The sequence below is a fragment of the Schistocerca cancellata genome, chromosome 2, assembly GCF_023864275.1.
Source record: "Schistocerca cancellata isolate TAMUIC-IGC-003103 chromosome 2, iqSchCanc2.1, whole genome shotgun sequence".
Lineage (NCBI taxonomy): Eukaryota > Metazoa > Arthropoda > Insecta > Orthoptera > Acrididae > Schistocerca > Schistocerca cancellata.
This window is the reverse complement of record NC_064627.1, coordinates 690,569,714-690,590,362: the sequence shown is the minus strand read 5'-3', so window position 1 is coordinate 690,590,362 and position 20,649 is coordinate 690,569,714. Positions and strand designations below refer to the sequence as shown.

Sequence of the window (20,649 nt, the reverse complement as noted above, 5' to 3'; positions counted from 1 at the left end):
TGTCTACTGCAACAAATACTCTACCTCCATTTCCCATTTGCCTATCCTTTCCCCAAAAATCTCACTGCTGACAATTTCAGGTTTTAACCAGCATTCTGTACCTAGAATTATGAGCTTCTCTGCTTTTTATGAGCTTTTCAAACTCTGGCACATTGTTGCAAATGCTTCGGCAGTTTACCATTTGGATTTTAATAGCCTCACCTGTTGGAAGCATTTCTTTCAATCTTGTACTGCTACTTCTGGATTTCCTACTGCTATCGTTATCTAGACTTGATGAAGAGTGACATAATCTACAAAAACTCTTTTGTGTACCCCACACACAATCAGCTACCTGAGCAGCAGCCTCTGATGTGTAATGCACACCTGAGTTTGTGTGTAAAAACAGTACTTCGTTTCAAGGTGAAGGTGCAATGAAGATTTATCACTCTAAATGCTATCTGATGTAATTAAATGTCAGCTACTGACACATTTTCTGTAAATAACCCATGAAAATGAACAGTTTTGAAGTAGTGAATTATGTGTGTCTGCTGTAGTGATGTGGTTAGAGACATTCTATTACAGACTTGAAGGAAGTTGATTAGAAACTATGTACATGCTAATTTTTGTCATTGTCGCATTTGTAACACATTCTGGATCACGTTGCAGTCTTCTTGCCACCACCACTTTTCTGTTTATTCTGAATATGTCGCGATTTGCCGAGTAAAAAACAGAAGATGAAACTGCTACAAGTAAATCCACAAACTTGTCACAAATATTTGACAGTTTTCCGAGCGTGTGGTTGGATAGGAATGTAAAAGTACACCTTACATTGTTGCGAGTAAACCGAGGGGCAATCATGTTTATAGTTTTGCATGTGACCAATATTTTGCTGTTTTTTCCGAAACATGTTCTATCTATCTTCCTTGTCGCTAATATTTAGCTGTGATCGAATCCTTAACAACGCTTTCGGGTTCGTGCAAGCAGCTGCCAGACATCTAATTTCGAATGCTAAAAAGCTGGCGTTGCTGCACATGTGCAGTTATGATGGTGTAGAAACCTGTTTACTCTGCTTCAACAATTCTCGTCAGATTTCTGGTGGGATCCTCGCATGTAGTTGTTGATCAACAGCTGATATACACTCCTGGAAATGGAAAAAAGAACACATTGACACCGGTGTGTCAGACCCACCATACTTGCTCCGGACACTGCGAGAGGGCTGTACAAGCAATGATCACACGCACGGCACAGCGGACACACCAGGAACCGCGGTGTTGGCCGTCGAATGGCGCTAGCTGCGCAACATTTGTGCACCGCCGCCGTCAGTGTCAGCCAGTTTGCCGTGGCATACGGAGCTCCATCGTAGTCTTTAACACTGGTAGCATGCCGCGACAGCGTGGACGTGAACCGTATGTGCAGTTGACGGACTTTGAGCGAGGGCGTATAGTGGGCATGCGGGAGGCCGGGTGGACGTACCGCCGAATTTCTCAACACGTGGGGCGTGAGGTCTCCACAGTACATCGATGTTGTCGCCAGTGGTGGGCGGAAGGTGCACGTACCCGTCGACCTGGGACCGGACCGCAGCGACGCACGGATGCACGCCAAGACCGTAGGATCCTACGCAGTGCCGTAGGGGACCGCACCGCCACTTCCCAGCAAATTAGGGACACTGTTGCTCCTGGGGTGTCGGCGAGGACCATTCGCAACCGTCTCCATGAAGCTGGGCTACGGTCCCGCACACCGTTAGGCCGTCTTCCGCTCACGCCCCAACATCGTGCAGCCCGCCTCCAGTGGTGTCGCGACAGGCGTGAATAGAGGGACAAATGGAGACGTGTCGTCTTCAGCGATGAGAGTCGCTTCTGCCTTGGTGGCAATGATGGTCGTATGCGTGTTTGGCGCCGTGCAGGTGAGCGCCACAATCAGGACTGCATATGACCGAGGCACACAGGGCCAACACCCGGCATCATGGTGTGGGGAGCGATGTCCTACACTGGCCGTACACCACTGGTGATCGTCGAGGGGACACTGAATAGTGCACGGTACATCCAAACCGTCATCTAACCCATCATTCTACCATTCCTAGACCGGCAAGGGAACTTGCTGTTCCAACAGGACAATGCACGTCCGCATGTATCCCGTGCCACCCAACGTGCTCTAGAAGGTGTAAGTCAACTACCCTGGCCAGCAAGATCTCCGGATCTGTCCCCCATTGAGCATGTTTGGGACTGGATGAAGCGTCGTCTCACGCGGTCTGCACGTCCAGCACGAACGCTGGTCCAACTGAGGCGCCAGGTGGAAATGGCATGGCAAGCCGTTCCACAGGACTACATCCAGCATCTCTACGATCGTCTCCATGGGAGAATAGCAGCCTGCATTGCTGCGAAAGGTGGATATACACTGTACTAGTGCCGACATTGTGCATGCTCTGTTGCCTGTGTCTATGTGCCTGTGGTTCTGTCAGTGTGATCATGTGATGTATCTGACCCCAGGAATGTGTCAATAAAGTTTCCCCTTCCTGGGACAATGAATTCACGGTGTTCTTATTTCAATTTCCTGGAGTGTATGTAGCAGCAGCAACTGCATACCATGTGGGGAAGAGGTGTAAGATGGTATGGCAACATACCTCAGGGGATGGCCATTTTATACCGTAAAGTCGACTCCTAAACCACTTACACAGCACGTCACTCTTTCTATGACATGGTGCACACAACCATTACAGATGTTAGATCTGTCTGCCATATCTCTAAAACTCGCCACATTGTGGCCAGCAAACAAGAAAAAAATCAGAATGTGCTGTAGTGGATGCAGCTTCCCATCCCCCGTCATACCGATACTTTAATGGCTAGAGTTCCTGATTCTTTTTACTTAACTACTCTGCCACACTACACCACATACGAAAACGTTCCATGAGGTCGCTGTCGCTATAATGCGGTACCACGTTTTTGGAGTAATGTTTTTTTTTGTCTTTTAGTAGAATTAAACACTTCGAACTCCTCGTCACTAGACAGAAAATCCAAGTCCGATTCGCTGGTCATCTGGAATAAATGGCAGCTATAAGTTTCACGTTTCACCTAATTGCAGTTCTTTTGCGCTTCTACAAGTAAAGGTTATTTTACAGGAATAAGTAAAATGTTACCTTATATTTAACTATAAAGTGTAAACATGAAATTGTCGAATACCAGACCTGCAACAACCTTCAAAAGATTAAAGAAAAGAAGACACTGCTTACTCGCGAGCACGGAGAAAATTGAGTAACTTCTTATGGTAGCAGTCGAAAACGCTGTCAAAACTTTCTTCCACAATAACTCTGACCTGACGTGACAGTTCTTTGACGGACTGTGTGAATGCCTCCATTTTAAATGCATTGTGGAGTGTTCTGATGTGACGGCCAGTGTGAATTGGCCTTTAAACGCACCACTGTGATCTGCAATGTGAATTCCACGTTCATTCCTCGCGTTCAGCAATTTAGATCCTTAATGCAACTTGACCTCTTTGAAGAAGCTCAGGAACAGTTCTATCGTCGTTATTAGAGGGAGAAGTAGCTTCTGTAGTCTTCCACAATAGCTCCTTTCAGCAAGGTCGCTGACTACGAGAGATGACTTTTCTTTCCAGTCGCGAATCCAAACTTGTTTGTTATTTCTCTTTTGTAGTGGTTGCAAGTAGACAAGCATGAACTCTGCTACCACTCGTTTAACTGCCCAATTTTTATTTCTGGTAGGACAGTGGTGCTCCAGCATTCACAAAATATAGAAACTGAAGTGTACACCTTCTAGATAGACACTTAAGAAGCTGGTTTTACAACGCTGGCTTCAGGAAATTAGTTGCGCAAGTAGTGTCTCCCTGTGAGATACACTTAAAAAATTCTTGCAATTTGTCTGATACTCTGAATGCTCCCTTGATAGACACTCCTACTGTAGTTCTGCTCAATGATCTTTGGTTTTACTTCGTGAAATATCATTAACTGTGCAGTCACGTTCAGAAACCAATGAAAGCGTGGTGTTGGCAGAACTGTGTGGCTCAAAATTCAACTTGCAACGGTCGAATGTTTTGGTTGCAAACGAATGAAGTTTTGTTTCCAAGTGTTCAGAAGTAGCGAATAAGGTACGCAATTGCAGTGTAATCAGCACTGCATTAACCATGTTGAGGGAAGTATAATTATTGAATGAGTTGGCGTGTAATATCAATATTTGAGTGAATCAAAGTGACAGATTGTTCATATGCATTGTGTATACTGCTTTTTGTTGCAGATTAGACGTCTGTACGTGTGTTATTATAAAGATGTTCGTGATTTTCAAGTCTGCATAATGATATTAAAGTGCAACCGGCCAGTGACAGTATCACCAAATGATATATTCGGAGATGGTTCTGTCACGTTGATTCAATTTGCGTACTTACCCGCTATTTATTAGGTAGTTTCGACGATTTCAGGTAATGACAGAACCTCTGTTAACCATATAATGTCTGTACCCCAGTTACTTTCCCACGCGCACTGCGTTAATGATTGTGTCGATTATTTTACAGGTGTGAAAATTGCGAAGAATTACACACCTGACTTCCTGTGAATTTTACTAACGATGATGCGTAAAATTTCTGCTGCGAATGACGTCGACGCAGTTTATTTAGATAGGGTAAGTCGGTCTCTAAATTTATTTATTTGTGTTCTCGTTTCTTTTGCGGTGGTGTCTTCGCTTAAACTGTACGTTACATGGGGTCGATAGAACTGAGTACAGTACTAGTGTTGCGCCGTGACGAAAAATGCATATCAGCTTTCTCAGAAAATCCGAATTTAATTTCGCTTAGCACTGTCTCGGTCTTTAATGCGGGGCTCGACGGGGTAACTTTAATACAATGCAAATCTTAATCAAAATGTATTCACACTTGTAAACAGAATTTATGATGCCAGAGGTGCTGTAATTTGTACTGGGCGCTGATTACAGCCAGAAATATACATATAGCAATATGGAATACTGTTTTGCTATGTCGACGTATTTCTCCAGAAAAATTAAGTAAAACAACCTGGCAAGCTTATCCCTGCAACCCCCTCCCACTATGTGTGACAGTTGGCTAGCTAGATTTCAATAATTTTATCATTGCTGTCACATTTAGATATCTTGTTCCCATATTATGCTCTGAGCCATTCCATGTCAGATCAACACACTTTACATAAAATTTTTCTCCCTTTTGCTTAAATTTCATATACTGAGTGGCCAGAGTAACAAAAATACCAAATTTCAATTTTTTTCTCAAACAGTTTCTGAAATATACCTATGTAAAATTTTGAATAATTAGCTCAGGAGCTGTCTGCATTGAGTGAGAGAGCTGGGGAAGATGCCATTTTGCAAAATTTTTTTGAGCTTTCCAGTGATAAACAATGCTCTATATGTTCTTATTAAGAAATTTTCATATACTTTTCTTTCCAGAAAGTACTTGCCATGCGATCTAGATTTGTCATAATTAGTGTTTTGATCACTGATATCTCCAATAATGTTTTCCTTAACTCATGTTGTTCACTAATAGCCACCATTTGACGAATCGTGCTTCTAACAAATAGGTGTTCATATAAAATGTCCAGGAAAGTAACTGTAGCCTAAAGTATCGGAATATCATCTTAAAACAATATAATGTATAATGAAGTAAAGTTGATTGCTTTCTTCAATTTTATGCAATTTAAAGTAATAGTTCATTAATTGGTAAAACAACAATTTTGAATATGGTACCTATAACTAAATTTAAATAAGTTAAAAATTAATTTTGGTCCAAGCAGATTAATCAAAATGCACATTCCATTTTCACAGACTTGAGCCAGTGTATGCAGGGCAAGGAAGTTGGTTCCTGGCAGGCTGTAGAAAAGTCTAAACAAACACAGTCTCCCTCCAGCCATGCACTTGCTGTCTTATTGACTAGAGCCTTTGCTGGAAGGATGTGTTACGTATTGTTTCATTCCAAAGCAGATAGTTAATATTAGCGTTTCTAGGCCATTATAGTGGCATTATAGTAATTACTCTACATTGAACAATTTTTTATCTAATGTATTTTAGTAGAATGTGGTGTTTAACAGTTCTTTTGCAGGTAAAAGCTATAAATTGAAGGAGTGTTAATCAGTGATTTGTGTCGCTAACCTAGTAAAAAATGCAGTGCTGTAAGAGTGTAGTGTTGTAGTCCACTGAAGAAATCAAATCTTTCTTAGAGACATAAAAGCTGAGAAATATCACAGGATGGATGCTTGAGAATTCTGCAAATACTAATGGCTCCATGAATTGTGATAAATGTAGGAAAGCCGGCCAGTGTCGCCGTGCGGTTCTAGGCGCTTCAGTCTGGAACCACGTGACCGCTACGGTCGCAGGTTCGAATCCTGCCTCGGGCATGGATGTGTGTGATGCCCTTAGGTTAGTTAGGTTGAAGTAGTTCTAAGTTCTAGGGGACTTATGACCACAGGTGTTAAGTCCCATAGTGCTCAGAGCCATTTGACCCATTTGAAATGAAATGTAGGAAAGATGTAACTTAACAAAGTTTGAAAAATACAGAGCCAATCAATGATAGAAACACTCAAGATCAAGATTACTTAGATTGGAAGTAATCATCTTCGACAAGGCCCAGACTTCACAACTACTTCATTGACTGTTCAGACATTTACATCACTTAGTTAGGTGATCCCCAGTTGATAAGAAAACATAACATCTAAGTACTATTCCAGATCAAAAGTGTAAAAAAAACTATCATCAGTGGAACTTAAACTTTTTGTTGCTGTGAGACTTCTTTCTCATTAAATCTCAAAACTAAATTTTTTAATTCTACACATAGGGCAAAAAAACTAATGGTTCTTGAAAGTTTACTTGGAAAGTGGAGTATCAGAAAGATTGTGTGCAAATTTAATGCTCCTTATTATATTATTTGGTATTTCAAAACATTCTGAAAGAAAAAAAGTTGATGGAAGGTCCACAGCCAAAATCCAAAAAATGTTTCAGTAGAAGCTGTAAAAACTACATTCATTTTATGCAAACAATGAAGTTATCCAGGCAGTGCAAAGTATTAGATTGCATGATATTTACAGAATGAAACTAAAATATAACATATCTCCTTAAAGAAGCTTGCAAATATTTTTAAAGCCAAGTTACCTAAGACATAATTCCTTTCACTTCAGGCAGGGGGGGGTTACCTTCATAGTCTGATGTTATTGAATTTAGTGTATGTTAAAATTCAGGAGTAAATAAGAAACAAGCATTTTTTATTTCCCCTAAAAAAATTCCTGGCTTGAGATACAGGCCTCCAAAGATGACACTGCGAACACCATTTTGAAGGTGCGAATTCCGGAAAATTTTTAAAATGCTGTATCTCTGTAACAGCTCTAGATATCTTGTACATTTTTTTTTATTTGAAAGATGATTGCTTTGATTGCAATGGTATCATCCATTTGGACATATGTCAAAGATCTTTTACTGTCACCTTTCAATTTTTTTATAATTTGAAGAAAATTTTTTTCAAAAATGCCAGTCCATAAAAGTTATTATTTTTTTTAATTTTCTCTTGATTAGTACCATGTAGTACTATATTATCCGTAAAGGAGAGCTTCCACTTTGAAGTTGGACAGGTTTTATTTCAAAAAATCACTTTAACTTTCAAGGGTAATTAATGTCTCTCTTCACTTAAGTTGTTTCTTACTAGTTTCTTTGTTTCGGTGTTTATTTATATTGCCTTTGTTGCAGTTGTTTATCACTTTCTTTGTTGCAGTTGTTTATCACTTTCTTTGTTGCAGTTATTTCTTAAACTTTGTTTTAGTTTCTTGTCAGTTTCTTTGTTGTGGTTGTTCATTGCAGGTTTCTGTATTGTAGTTGTTCAGTGCTAATTTTTATACTGAAGATGCTTCTAAGAAATCTGAGACCATGCAGTGAGTTTTCATGAGGAATTTGCCAGTTGACATAGTTGCAGTGTTTTGTGAAAAGGACTGTTTGAAATGTCTTCTGACTGGGGCCACAGGTAATGAAGTGTGCTGATTATTTGCATATTTGTAAAAGAGTGATATATAAGACAAACAAAAAACAGAGTTTGCTCAGGTTGGGAATAAGCGTTCTCATTTGAAGACTGTTTCAAAGTGAAGATGTTTCCAGTGACGACTTTTTGTAATGTTTTGACACAATAACAACAATGATAGTATCTAAACAAGGTGAAGCCTCCTGTGGTGCAGATTTTACATCAATAGAGGAAGAATAAATACCCTGAATTGGTAAACTACAGATGTGTTATTCCTGTTAAGAAACCATGGCCAGTGAAGTTGAGTCATAAGCTGTATGCATCAAGAAAGCACAGAGAAATTACTAAAGCTATGGATGAATACACTACAGCAAGATTGACCACACTCTTCAAAGTAGAAATTCCATCTTCAGAAGAAAATTAACCAAAGCACTCTTGCCAGGAATTTTTCACAAGTATCAATTCAGCTGTTGAATATTGTGCATCCTACAGTGAAAAGGTTCAAATTTTAATGATTATTCCAGAGACATTTTAAAAGAAACCAATTTTGAATAATGTTCCATCAGTATTGAAGTACATGGTAAACAAATCAAGAAATGTGAGGTCTGTAAAAGGAGTCTTTGGAAGACCAGATCCCTATTACGGTCATCCTGTATAAGCAGCTCAAGTTCAAATAGTGCAGTCATTTTGTCTGGAAGATAAATGGGACTGTTCTCACCAGAGGGCCAACAAAAAATAGACTAACTATAACATTTGAAGGTCAAAGAGTTGTGAAAGTGAAGAGGTACATGACACAGTATTAAAGAACCTTTTGCAATTTATAAGAGCAACTATACAGCTTCACATATGGAAGATAACAGTTTTATTCACTAAGACTTAATGGGTAGTTCCACACCTACCTAGAGATGTCTGTGTGTACTGCATGAATTTTGAACTTTGTGTGGTAACTTTGAACTTACTGGAGCACATGACATATGACACCTTGATTGGGTGTGTGAAGTTATTAGTAGTCTGTGATGTAAAGTGAGAGACTTGTTTGTTTCAAGAATGTGGTGACTGCCCTGGAAAGGGAGAACTGTCTTTACAGACACTTGGCCTGGAAGATGTAGCAGGCAACTTTGCAGAAATTACATATCCGACATGGGAGGAAAATAAAGTAATTAAGAAAACTGTTACCTTTGACAGTTTCATTGATGAACTTGGTAAATGGTCAGTAAAGCAGCAACACACCAGCATCTGAAGAAACTGCAACACATTGCAGAAGTGAAAGGGTGTGTACAGGCTGAGGAACCATGTTTAGTGCTTCATTGCGATTTTGCTGAGAACTGGTCTGTAATTCTCCCACAAGAAGTAAAAGGGTATCATTGGAGTAATGATCAGGTTTCAATTTTTACAAGAGTGACATTCTCGAAACAAGACCACGAGTGTTGCAGTTATAAGTAATGACTCGGCACATGCTTTGCTAGCAATGCGCAAAATTCAACTGGAAACAGGGGCAGAGAAGATCTTCATTATTTCTAATGGTGCTTCTAGTCATTTTAAAAATAATTACTGACTGTTTGAATTGAATAAGTCGCTTGTGCCAACTGACTGGGTATACAGTGCTACTGGTCATGAGAAGGGGCCTTGTGATAGTGTAAGAGGCGTGCTGAAGCACCATGCTACAAAACATGATCTTCCCAGAGCAAATACAGCTGCAATTCAGACTGCTGAGGATTTTACAAGGGTCGTGAAATCTTACGTCTCCAAAGCCCTCATTCTTTTGCCCAAAGAGGAAATCGAAGAATTCCGTGAGCAGAAAAAACAAGAATGGTCGAAACAAACTACTCCTGTGAGAGGAATTCAGAAGTCACGTTTTTGGACTCTGTGATGGGCGAACTCATATTGCATGCACTTCATAGAGCAAGAAAAAGAAATTTTGTTCATGTGACCAACACCTCAGAAACAGGAAGCTAATATTCCGATTCACGACCTGAGAAGGGGATGTTTGTGGTGTGTATGTATGTATGTATGTATGTATGACTGTGATTGGTGGATTGCAGAGAATATATACACCAGTTATGAGTTAAACGAAATTGTAGAGATCTTTATGCTACCTCATGGACCAGCTGCTGGATATAGGTTTCCAGCTGAAGGACTGCAACGCCACCATCAGTGCTCAGTTCCTTTTCACAATGGTTTGAAGATTGTAAATGCTCCAGTTCCTATTGGTTCAATAGGAAGGCATCACTCTATATCAAAGGAAGATACTGAAGCAGTGGAACACATTTTTAGTTGACTAACTGGCTGATTTCAGTACAAGACAGAGTGCACGGAAGTTGCAAAAGTTTAAACCTTCACGTCTTTGGACCTTCACATACATTTTGGAACCATTTAAAATGATTGAAAAATGAGTTTCTTACTCATCTTTCAAAACTAAAATTATTTTAAATGATGCTGAGTTTGGATTTGTATGAGCCTATTATGTGATAATGTGGTAATAAAACAGGTTTTATGTAAGCTGTGGCAAAAATTTCAGTTGTTTATGAAAGCTGTTCAACCTAGAAATGGAAGCTCTCCTTTTCAGGGAATGTAGAAATATATGGTACCAATCAACAGGAAAAAAACTGTTTTATGGATTGGCATTTTTGGAAAAAACTTTTTCTTAAATTATAAAAAAGTTAAACGCTATAGTCATTCCATGTCAAATCAACACAACTTTAAATAAAAATTTTACCTCACCCTCTTAGATTTTGCTGAAACTAAGAAAAATAACCAAATTTCAATTTTTTACCTCAAACCATTCCTGAAATATGGTCATGTAAACTTTACAAAAACTGGCCAAAAAAATGTGTGAATGGACTTTTTAAAAATTGCCCTAGGAGCTGCCTAATTGAGCTAGAGAACTGGGAAAGGTGTCATTTTGCAGCATTTTTCATGCTCTTTCCAGTGATAGACAAAAAGACATGGCTTCTAATTAATAACATTTTTCAAAATGATAATTAATATTGATTTAATTTTTTTTACAAAAAGTACATAATTGAAAACTTTCAAAATATTTCCATAACTACTTGATATTGTTGTAAGTCACATGGCAAAATATAAATGTGGGATGACGGGTTCATTGTTAAAAAAAATATTCCGGACTCTTGTTTTTCACTAACGGCCTTAGTTTGACCAAACTGACCTTTAAGGTAGTACGTCAGTAGAGGATCGTATACATAGGGCTTGATGTCTGCACAATAATTCAGAGACTGGAGCCATTGTTGAGATGATCTAGCCTGCATTGTTACCTTCTAAGGCTTTGTGTGCCTACAGCATTATTGTGCACTGTGGTTTTAGTGCAAATCAATTGTTACGTTGGTGTTGACCAGTCTGTATCTACTATATTTAATAGTTCATTTTCAAGTAAATCTATACATTGAAGGGCAGTTTATAAGTAGTTTTTGCATAAATATGGAACCAAGTAAAAAGTTCAATGCTGTAAGAGTGCAGTGTTGTGATCCATTGAAGAAGTGAAATCATTTTATTAGAGACAGAAAAGAACTGAGAAATGTCACAACATGGATGCCCATATTATTTCCTCAAATACCAAGTGGTGCCAAGATTTGTGATAAATGTAGGAAAGATGTAACCAAATTGAAAAATACACCAGAGCCCATCAGTGATGAAAGTGTTGAAGAATCTTCTGGATCAGAGATAATCATCTGAGATGAAGACCCTGACTTCACTAAAACTTCAGTAGCTGTTAAAACATTTAACACAACACTTCAAGAACTAGGTGAGTCCTCAATTGACAAGAGAAAACTAACAAACTTCGTCAGATACTGATACTGATGAATCCATTCTTGAAAATCTTAAAAGAAACTTTAAAAATTCTATAAGTAGAGCAAATAAACTAATGGTTCTTAAGTTTACCTGAAAAGTGGAGTGCCAGGAAAATAATGAGGGAATTTAATGCTCCTAATTACATTGTTCAGTTGTTCAGCAGTCCAAAAAATTTTGAAAGAGAGAGGATTCATGGAAGGTCCAAACCCAAAACCAGGGAAGTGTTTACCAACAGAAACTGTCAAAACTGTACATTCATTTTATGAAAATGATGAAGTTAGCAAAGCAATGCCAGGTATTAAAGATTGTGTGACAATTACAGAAACAAGTGGAATAAAACAAAATATATTTTGTGTAACCTTAAAGAAGCTTACAAACATTTTAAAGACAAGTTTCCTAACATAAAAGAGATTTCTCTAAATTTGCTGAGTTGAGACCAAAACATTGTGTATTAGCTGGCCGGAGGGACACACACACTGTCTGCGTGTGCACAATTCACCAAAACATAAAATTAATGATAGAAAATGCCAAACTAAATACAGTAACAAACAGCAGCTTAAACAGTTATAAGCAGTGCATTGCAAAAATGCTTTGCAACCCATCATCAGTTGATTGCAACATGGGAACCTGTGAATACTGCCCAGGAGAAACTGTCATACGTAAAATTTTAAAAGACTCTTTTTCATGAAAACTTAATTGAAAAGTTCAGTTCAGACAGTGGATGTCAGTTGACCGATGTAATCTGGAAATTGTTTAGAAAACTTATGAAGAATTCATAGATTTATTTTGTAGTAAGATGTCGACTTTGATTCGGCATGGCTTCATTGCCAAGCAACAACGAACATTCCTTAACTCCACAAGAGAAAACCTTATGGAATCTGAATTTGTTGTCATATGTGATTTTTCAGAAAATTAAAGTATAGTTCTACAGGATGAAGCTCAGAGTTTCCACTGAACAAGACAACAGATTACCATTCATCCTTTTGTTATATATTACAAACAGGAAGACAAAATTGAGCATATGAGCTTTGTCATTGTTTCTGATTGCCTGGAGCACAATACAACTGTGGTTTACACCTTTCAAAAGAAGCTAATTTCATATCTAACAAATTTCAAAAGATTCCAAAAAAGATATACTATTATTCTGACAGTTCTGCCGCTCAGTGCAAATATAAGAAAAACTTCCTGAACCTTTGCCTTCATGAGGAAGACTTCAACATAAAAGCTGAGTGGCACTTTCCAGCTACAGCACAGGGGAAAGGGCCTTGTGATGGAGTAGGGGGTTCAGTAAAGAGACTGGCAGCTCGTGCAAGTTTGCAAAGGCCATACCAAAATCAGAGCCAAACCGCACAAGATGTATTGGAGTGGGTAGTAGATAATATCACAAATGTTGATTTTGCATATTCCACTCAAGAAGACTACACTGCTTCAGAAACATTCTTAAAAAGCCAGCTTGAAGAGGCATTGACAATCAAAGGAACACAGCAATTTAATGCTTTCATTCCCAACACATCAAAATTAATAGTCAAATACTTCTCAGGTGATATGCAGAGTTGGGAGAGGGAAGTAACTACATCACCAGACAAACTGAAGTTACAAGATGTATCAGGCTATGTCACCACTGTATATGGCAGAAACTGGTGGCTTGGGTACATTTTAGGGGGGGGGGGGGGGAAGAACTTGATGAAGTGAAAAAAACTTTTCTTCATCCATGTGGACCAGCTAAGTCATTCTCTTATCCTGCACATGCAGATGTCCTGTGGGTGTCAGTTGTGGATGTTCTCACAAAAGTGAATCAATTTACTCAGACAGGGAGAAAATACATTCTTAATGAAAGTGATGTAAACCAAACCCAGTCAGCTTTATTAAAATGTAATATGTGAAGTTCCAAGACAATTTATTGGGAAACTGCTTTCAACTCAAAACTTAATTTTTGTCTCAGGTTAGTGTTAATGTATATTTTATAGAAAGTTGTTTCAAAATTATTGTTACTACCTATTGTGTTAAATTTAGCTATGTAAAGATAACTGTTACTCAAAAACAAGCATTACGTATTTAATTTGTTTAATAGTTCCATTTCAAACATCATGGACCAGAACTATTATGGAAACACTTGTACTTATTCATACTGTATTTCAGATTGTAGTTAAATGCTCAATTTCTTGTTTTTGTTATATCGGTTAATATACTGTTAGTGAAGTTGTATGAAATTAAAATAAGCAATCAACCTAATTATAAAATAGCTGATTAGTTTTGGTTTAATAAGGTGATGTTTTGATATTTCTAATACTTTTTTTACTTACCTTTCAGTATATTTTAAAGAAATTCCTGTTTGTTAAAGGTCAATTTGGTCAAACTAAGGCCGTTAGTTTTTTTAACAATGAACCCATCAGCCCAGATTTATATTTTGCCATGTGATTTACAATAGTGTGAAGAAGTTATGGAAATATTTTGAAAATTTTCAATTATGTGCTTTCTGTAAAAAAATTAAAATTAAATCAAAATATTAATTAGTATTTTGAAAAAGGTTATTAATTAGAAGCTATGTTTTGTTGTATATCCCTGGAAAGAGCATGCAAAATGACACCTTTCCCAGTTCTCTAGCTCCATTAGGGCAGCTCCTAGGACAATTAAAAAAAATTTCGTTCACTCATTTTTGGCTGGTTTTAGAAAAGTTTACGTAGCCATATTTCAGGAATGGTTTGAGATAAAAAATTGAAATTTGGTATTTTACTTAGTCTCAGTGCCCGCTATAAGTATACCAACTTTCAGCAAAATCTAAGAGGGTGAGGTAAAACAGGTGTTGATTTGACGTAAAACAACTTTGGCAGGAAAGTCCAAATGGAGGATTTCTGTGTAATCATAAAGCATTTATCTTTCAAAAAAAGCCCAACAAAACATCTAGAACTGTTCCAGAGAAACAGCATTTAAAATTTTTTTTCCAAACTTTGCATCTTCAAAATGGTATGCACAGTGTCATCTTTGGGGGTTTACAGAAGTGTCTGATTCCATCATTCTGCTTGACCCATGACGTTGCCAGTATGCCGGAAACCACCATTATCAGAGGCTCCAATATGGCGCCGATGATGTCATTACATAAACATGGCAACAAACACGAAAATATGTACAAAACCAACAAATGCATCTCCCTGCAAAAATATAATCAAACTAACTACACCAGCGCGGGAAATTGGGGGTTTTTGGGTGGGGACACACTAAATATAAACACATACAGACGCACGCCACAATCCGAAACCATACAAAATGACGACATAAAAACATCACAAAATTCCCAAATTCTGCTACACTTAAAATATCAACAGGGATCAGTCACTTCCCTTCACCTACATACCTCAACCGCAGTTGTCGATACCACAAAATAAAAACCAAATATTCCAAAAATTATGATCACACCACAACTGTAGATACCACGAAACCAACATCTAAAACAGCAAAAAATGGAATTGGACACTTCCCTTGACCTATATAGCTCAAATACAACTGACGATACCAAAAAATTGAAATAGAGTACTTTCCTTAAGATACATAAATCAACCACAAGTGCTGATACCAAAACATCAACCACCAACACATGCAGTAAATAACACCGACCTAACAACACATAAGAACCACACCGAAAATCATAATGCGTGAACAGTAGACCCAAAAAAACGACTACTTACCACAAAAATGTTCAGGCGCTACACACAAGGTCAAACACCCCAATCATGCACACTCCCAGCTCGCGTACGCTGGATTTCATTATCTCCGCCACAAGCCCAAAAAGTTGCAGAAACTTAATGACAGACAACGTATTATCCCCCATTTTAGCTTGCAAATCCACACTATTAAACTTGTAAGTCATGTCCATACCTAACAAAAAAAAGTCACAAATTGAATTAAACGACTTCCTGTGCGACAGACAGCAAACCAATAACATAAAACATCACCGCAATAACATAAACACAATAGAAACTTAAATCTTGAATCACTGAAACTAATTTCCCTTCTTCTATAACAGTCACAACCAATAAATGCACACTTCAAGCACCGACACCCAAATGAACGCAATACACCACATTACACACGGGCCATATACACACCACCAGAGGATACCACAATATGCAACAAGACTACATCGACTAACACCACACACTCATAAATTAAACTCCGTGCTGTCATGACATCATACATCAAAACACCTTTACATCACAGGTCAAAGCCGATGGATGGGATTGGACACCTCTATTGACTCCATCTTTGGAGGACTGTATCTCGGAGCAGAAATTTTTTGGAGAAAACAAACAATGTGTGTTCCATACTTGGTGCTCCATTATAACATACGCTACATTCAATAACATCAAAGACTATGAAGGTAAGATTTTTTCCTAGCCCGCCTTAACTGATATGGACTATGCCCTAACATAAAAATAGGTTTCTTTAAATTTGCTGAGTTGAGGCTGAAACAGTGTGTACTATCTGGACGGAATGGCACACACTCCGCTTCTGTGTGCACAACTTGCCAAAACACAGAATTAGTGACAGAAAATGTCATAGTAAATATGGTATCAAACGGCACTTAAACAATTACAAGTAATGCATCACACAACTGCTTTGCAACCCACCATCAGTTGATTGTAATGTGGGAAATTGTGAATGTGACCCAGGAGAGACAGTAATAGATAAAATTTTGCAATTCTCTCTTGATGGAAAATTTGAGACTTCAATTCTTCAAGTGGGTGTCAGCTGACTGCTGGAATCTGGAAATCACACAGAAAACTTTTGAAGAGTTTATAGAGTTAATATGTAGTAAGATATCCTTTGTTGTTCAATATTACTTCATTGCCAAGCAACAAAGAGCATTCCTTAACTCCACAAAAGAAAATCTTAATGTATCGGAATTTGTGATTTTTCAGAAATTTATAGTATAGTTATACAGGATAAAGCTCAGAGTTACCACTGTAAAAGGAAACATATTATACTTCCTTCTTTATATATTACATAAAAGATGACAAAACTGAGCACGAGAGCTTTATCAATGTTTCTGATTGCTTTGAGCACAATACATTTTCTGTTTACACCTTTCAAAAGAAGCTAATTTCTTATCTAACAAATTTCAAAAGCTTCAAAAGAGATTTACAGTTTTTCAGATGGTTGTGCCGCTCAATTCAAAAATAAGAATAATGTTCTGAACCTTTGCCTTCCCGCGGATGACTTTAGCATAATAGTAGAGTGACACTTTTCAACTGCAGCACATGGAAAGGGCTTGGTGATGGAGTAGGGGGTTCCTTTAAGAGACTGGCAGCTTGTGCAAGTTTGCGAAGGCTATTCCACAACCAGATCCAAACCTAATGAGATCTATTTGAGTGGGCAGTAGATAACATGCAGGAAGAGCTTTTGCTTATTCCACTCAAGAAGATTATGCTGCTTCAGAAACGTTCTTAAAAAGTAGGCTTGAAGTGTTGACAATCAAAGGAACACAGCAGTTTCATGCATTTTCCCACCACTACATCAAAATTATTAAACACATGTCAGAGGATGTGCATGGTTGGGAGAGGGAAGTAACTTCATCACCAGACAAACTGATGTTACAAGACACATCAGGCTAAGTCATCACTGTCTATGACAAACTAGTGGCTTCGGTACATTTTTGAGAAAAAAATCAAGAACTTGAAGTGAAAAGAACTTCCCTTCACATCATTTTCATAACCTATACATTCCGATGTGGTGTTGGTGTCAGTGGTGAATGTTCTTGCAGAGGTAAATCCATTTACTCTGACTCGGAGAGCATACGTTCTTGTTGAAAGTGATGTAAGCCAGACCCAGTTGCCTTTTTTTTTTTTTTTTTTTTTTTTAAAATGAATCTGTGAAGGCATGAGAATTTCTTGGGAACATGCATTCAATTTGAAGCTTAATTTTCCTCAAGTTGGTGTTAATTTATATTTTACTCATAGTTGTTTAAAAAATATCATTACCTTATGTTAGCCAGCTATATAACATAGGCACCTATTATTCACAAACAAGCATCATGTATTTAGATTTTTGTGTTTAATATTTCTGGTCCAAGCATCATGGACAAGAACTATTATGTCAGTACTTACTTTTTCATACCTTACTTACATTTGAAATTATAGGTCCTATGTTCAATATTTTTATTTTACCAATTAATAGGCTATTAGTTGGATTTGTATAAAATTAGTCAGCAATCAATTTAATCATAGAAAATGCTGATTTATTTTAAGATGATGATATTCTCATATTTTACATTTACCTTTCTGTATACTAGATTAAAAACAGCCAGCCAGTTGCAAAGGATAAAGTAATCTTTACCTAGGTTTCGATAGGTTTAAACCTATCTTCTTCAGAAGACGGCAGTATTACATTAACATGATGTGATACGTCATTGCCATTTTTACAAACATCTCCATAGCTCCATTAGTTCAAATACCATATAGCCCTAAGAGTAGGGTTTGTCAGATAAATAAAATTAAGTACATGGAAGTCGGAGAGCGTATAAGCAACTTTCTGTATATTTAATGAAACATGCATTCGTTAAAGGTAGGGTTGGTCAAAATGGGTCTATTAGTGGAAAAACAAGGTTCAGGAATTTTAAGAATGAACCCATTGTCATTCCATATTTATATTTTGCCATGTGATTTACAACAGTACTAAGTATTTGTGGAAATAATTTGAAAATTTTTATTTATGTACTTCTTAGGGAAAAATTAATTCAAAATTTCTATTCATATTTTAAATAATTTTTTATTAGACCTGTTTTATTGTATGCAAAATGACACCTTTCCCAGCTCTTTAACTCAGTTAGGGCTGCTTCTGGAACACCTTAAAAAGAAGTGTTCTTGCTTTTTTGGCCAGTTCTACAACCATAGTTCAGAAATAATTTTAGATAAAACATTGGAATTAGTAATTCCTCTTAGACTTAGCACCCACTGTGGGTACCAAATTTTAGCAAAATCTAAAATGGTAAGGCAAATTGGTTGTTGATTTGACATGGTATGGCCCCACTGTAATCAGTTATAACAGATAAAACATAAAACTTCCTGGCAGATTAAAACTGCGTGCCAGACAGAGACTCGAACTCGGGACCTTTGCCTTTCGCGGGCAAGTGTTCTATCAACTGAGCTACCCAAGCATGACTCATGCCCCGTCCTCACAGCTTTACTTCTGCCAGTATCTCGTCTCCTACCTTCCAAACTTTATAGAAGCTCTCCTGTGAACCTTGCAGAACTAGCACTCCTGAAAGAAAGGATATTGCGGAGACATGGCTTAGTCACAGCCTGTGGGATGTTTCCAGAATGAGATTTCCACTCTGCAGCGGAGTGTGCGCTGATACGAAACTTCCTGGCAGATTAAAACTGTGTTTGGAAGGTAGGAGACGAGGTACTGGCAGGAGTAAAGCTGTGAGGACGGGGCGTGAGTCGTGCTTGGGTAGCTTAGTTGGTAGAGCACTTGCCTGTGAAAGCCAAATGTCCCGAATTCGAGTCTCGGTCCGGCACACAGTTTTAATCTGCCAGGAAGTTTCATATCAGCGCACACTCCGCTGTAAAGTGGAAATATCATTCTAGATAAAACATGGTTTGAAATAATTTTGGTGCTGTTTGCTTCTGTACACCTGTCTGTGTGGGCAAATTATGCTGAGTTTAATCCAGTTGCTTCCAAATGAGTCTGGTTGTTTAATTCTGACAAACATTTGCTAATTAGTGGTTCTCATGATATCATTCATGTAGACCTTCTACTTCGCCAAATTGATGGTTTCTTAATGCCTTAAGACATTTCCCTTCTTGTAATCAATTTGTGTTACACATTTTTCTCCTCAATTAGATGTTGTACACTCACTTGAGTTATCTGATCCAGATATACCTAATTTACAGCAGTCTTCTGTAGTACCACATTTTAAAAATTCCCTTTTCCCTACTTCTTTAAACTGTTTCACTTCCATTTAAAGCTACATTACACTTACATTCCTTAAAAAATACCAACATTAAAACTTATATTTGATAAACTCCTTTTGTGAGATTCTTTTTTTTTACCATTACCAGTCTGCATTTTATGTATGCCACTTATTTTGCTGCCCAAATAATGAGTCATAGTGTTTCTAATCTAATTCCCTAATTAAGTTAGACTAGACTAAATTATTTTTGTTTTGCGTATGTTGAAGTTCATCTTTTCAAGGCACTACTTCTTCTGTGCAACTTGTCTGCATTCAAGCTTTGCAAACTGCTGTGAAGTGTGTGGCAGAGGGTATGTCTCATTGTATTACTTACTAGAGCTTTTTCCTCTTCCATTTTGGAGTGTGGGAAGAATGAGTGTTTAATGCTTCTGTGTGCACTAAAGCTGTGGTGATATTGTCCTCACAGTCCCTATGGAAGCAGTACGTAGGTGGTTGTACTATATTCCTAGTCACCACTGAAAACCAGTTCCTGAAACTTTGTAAGTCAGCCTTCTAGGGACAGTTGGTGTCTGTCTTCAAGAACCTGCTATTTCAGTTCTATCCCCCATCTCTGTGACTCTCCCACTGGTTAAACAAACCTGTGACCATTCGTGCTGTCATATTCTGTAAACATAAAATGTCCCCCACCAGGCATATTTGGTATGGGTATCACATATTACGCAATGTTTTGGAATGGGTCATACAAATGATTTGTAAGCTATCCCTTTGTATACTGATAGCAGTTCCCTAGTATTCTGTCACTAAACAGAAATCTGTTTCCTGCTTTCCCCACAAGTGAGCCAGTATTTCATGTTCCAACAAAGTGTTAGTTGGGTACTTGTATGAGTTGACAGACTCCAACTGGGACTTGTTGATGTCATAGGGTAGGAAACTAAATTTTTAATTTTTGTGAAGTGCATAAAAACATTTCTGAATATCTATGCAGTTTG

At 37.9% G+C, this 20,649-nt stretch overlaps 1 protein-coding gene across 2 annotated transcripts in view; it reads left to right on the top strand.

Moving 5' to 3' along the window:
• The first annotated feature begins 3,956 nt into the window (after positions 1–3,956).
• LOC126162445 (kinesin-like protein KIF20B) overlaps positions 3,957–20,649 on the top strand; it is a 38,770-nt gene continuing 22,077 nt past the window's right edge. Inside the window, exons 1-3 of one of the 2 annotated variants that reach the window (XM_049918958.1) lie at positions 3,957–4,077; positions 4,224–4,404; positions 4,498–4,604. In XM_049918958.1, the coding sequence (XP_049774915.1) occupies positions 4,551–4,604 (54 nt within the window). In that variant the 5' untranslated portion in view covers positions 3,957–4,077; positions 4,224–4,404; positions 4,498–4,550. Of the gene's footprint in view, positions 4,078–4,223; positions 4,405–4,491; positions 4,605–7,790; positions 7,951–20,649 lie in introns of those variants that run through there. The other variant, XM_049918959.1, reaches the window with a different exon arrangement.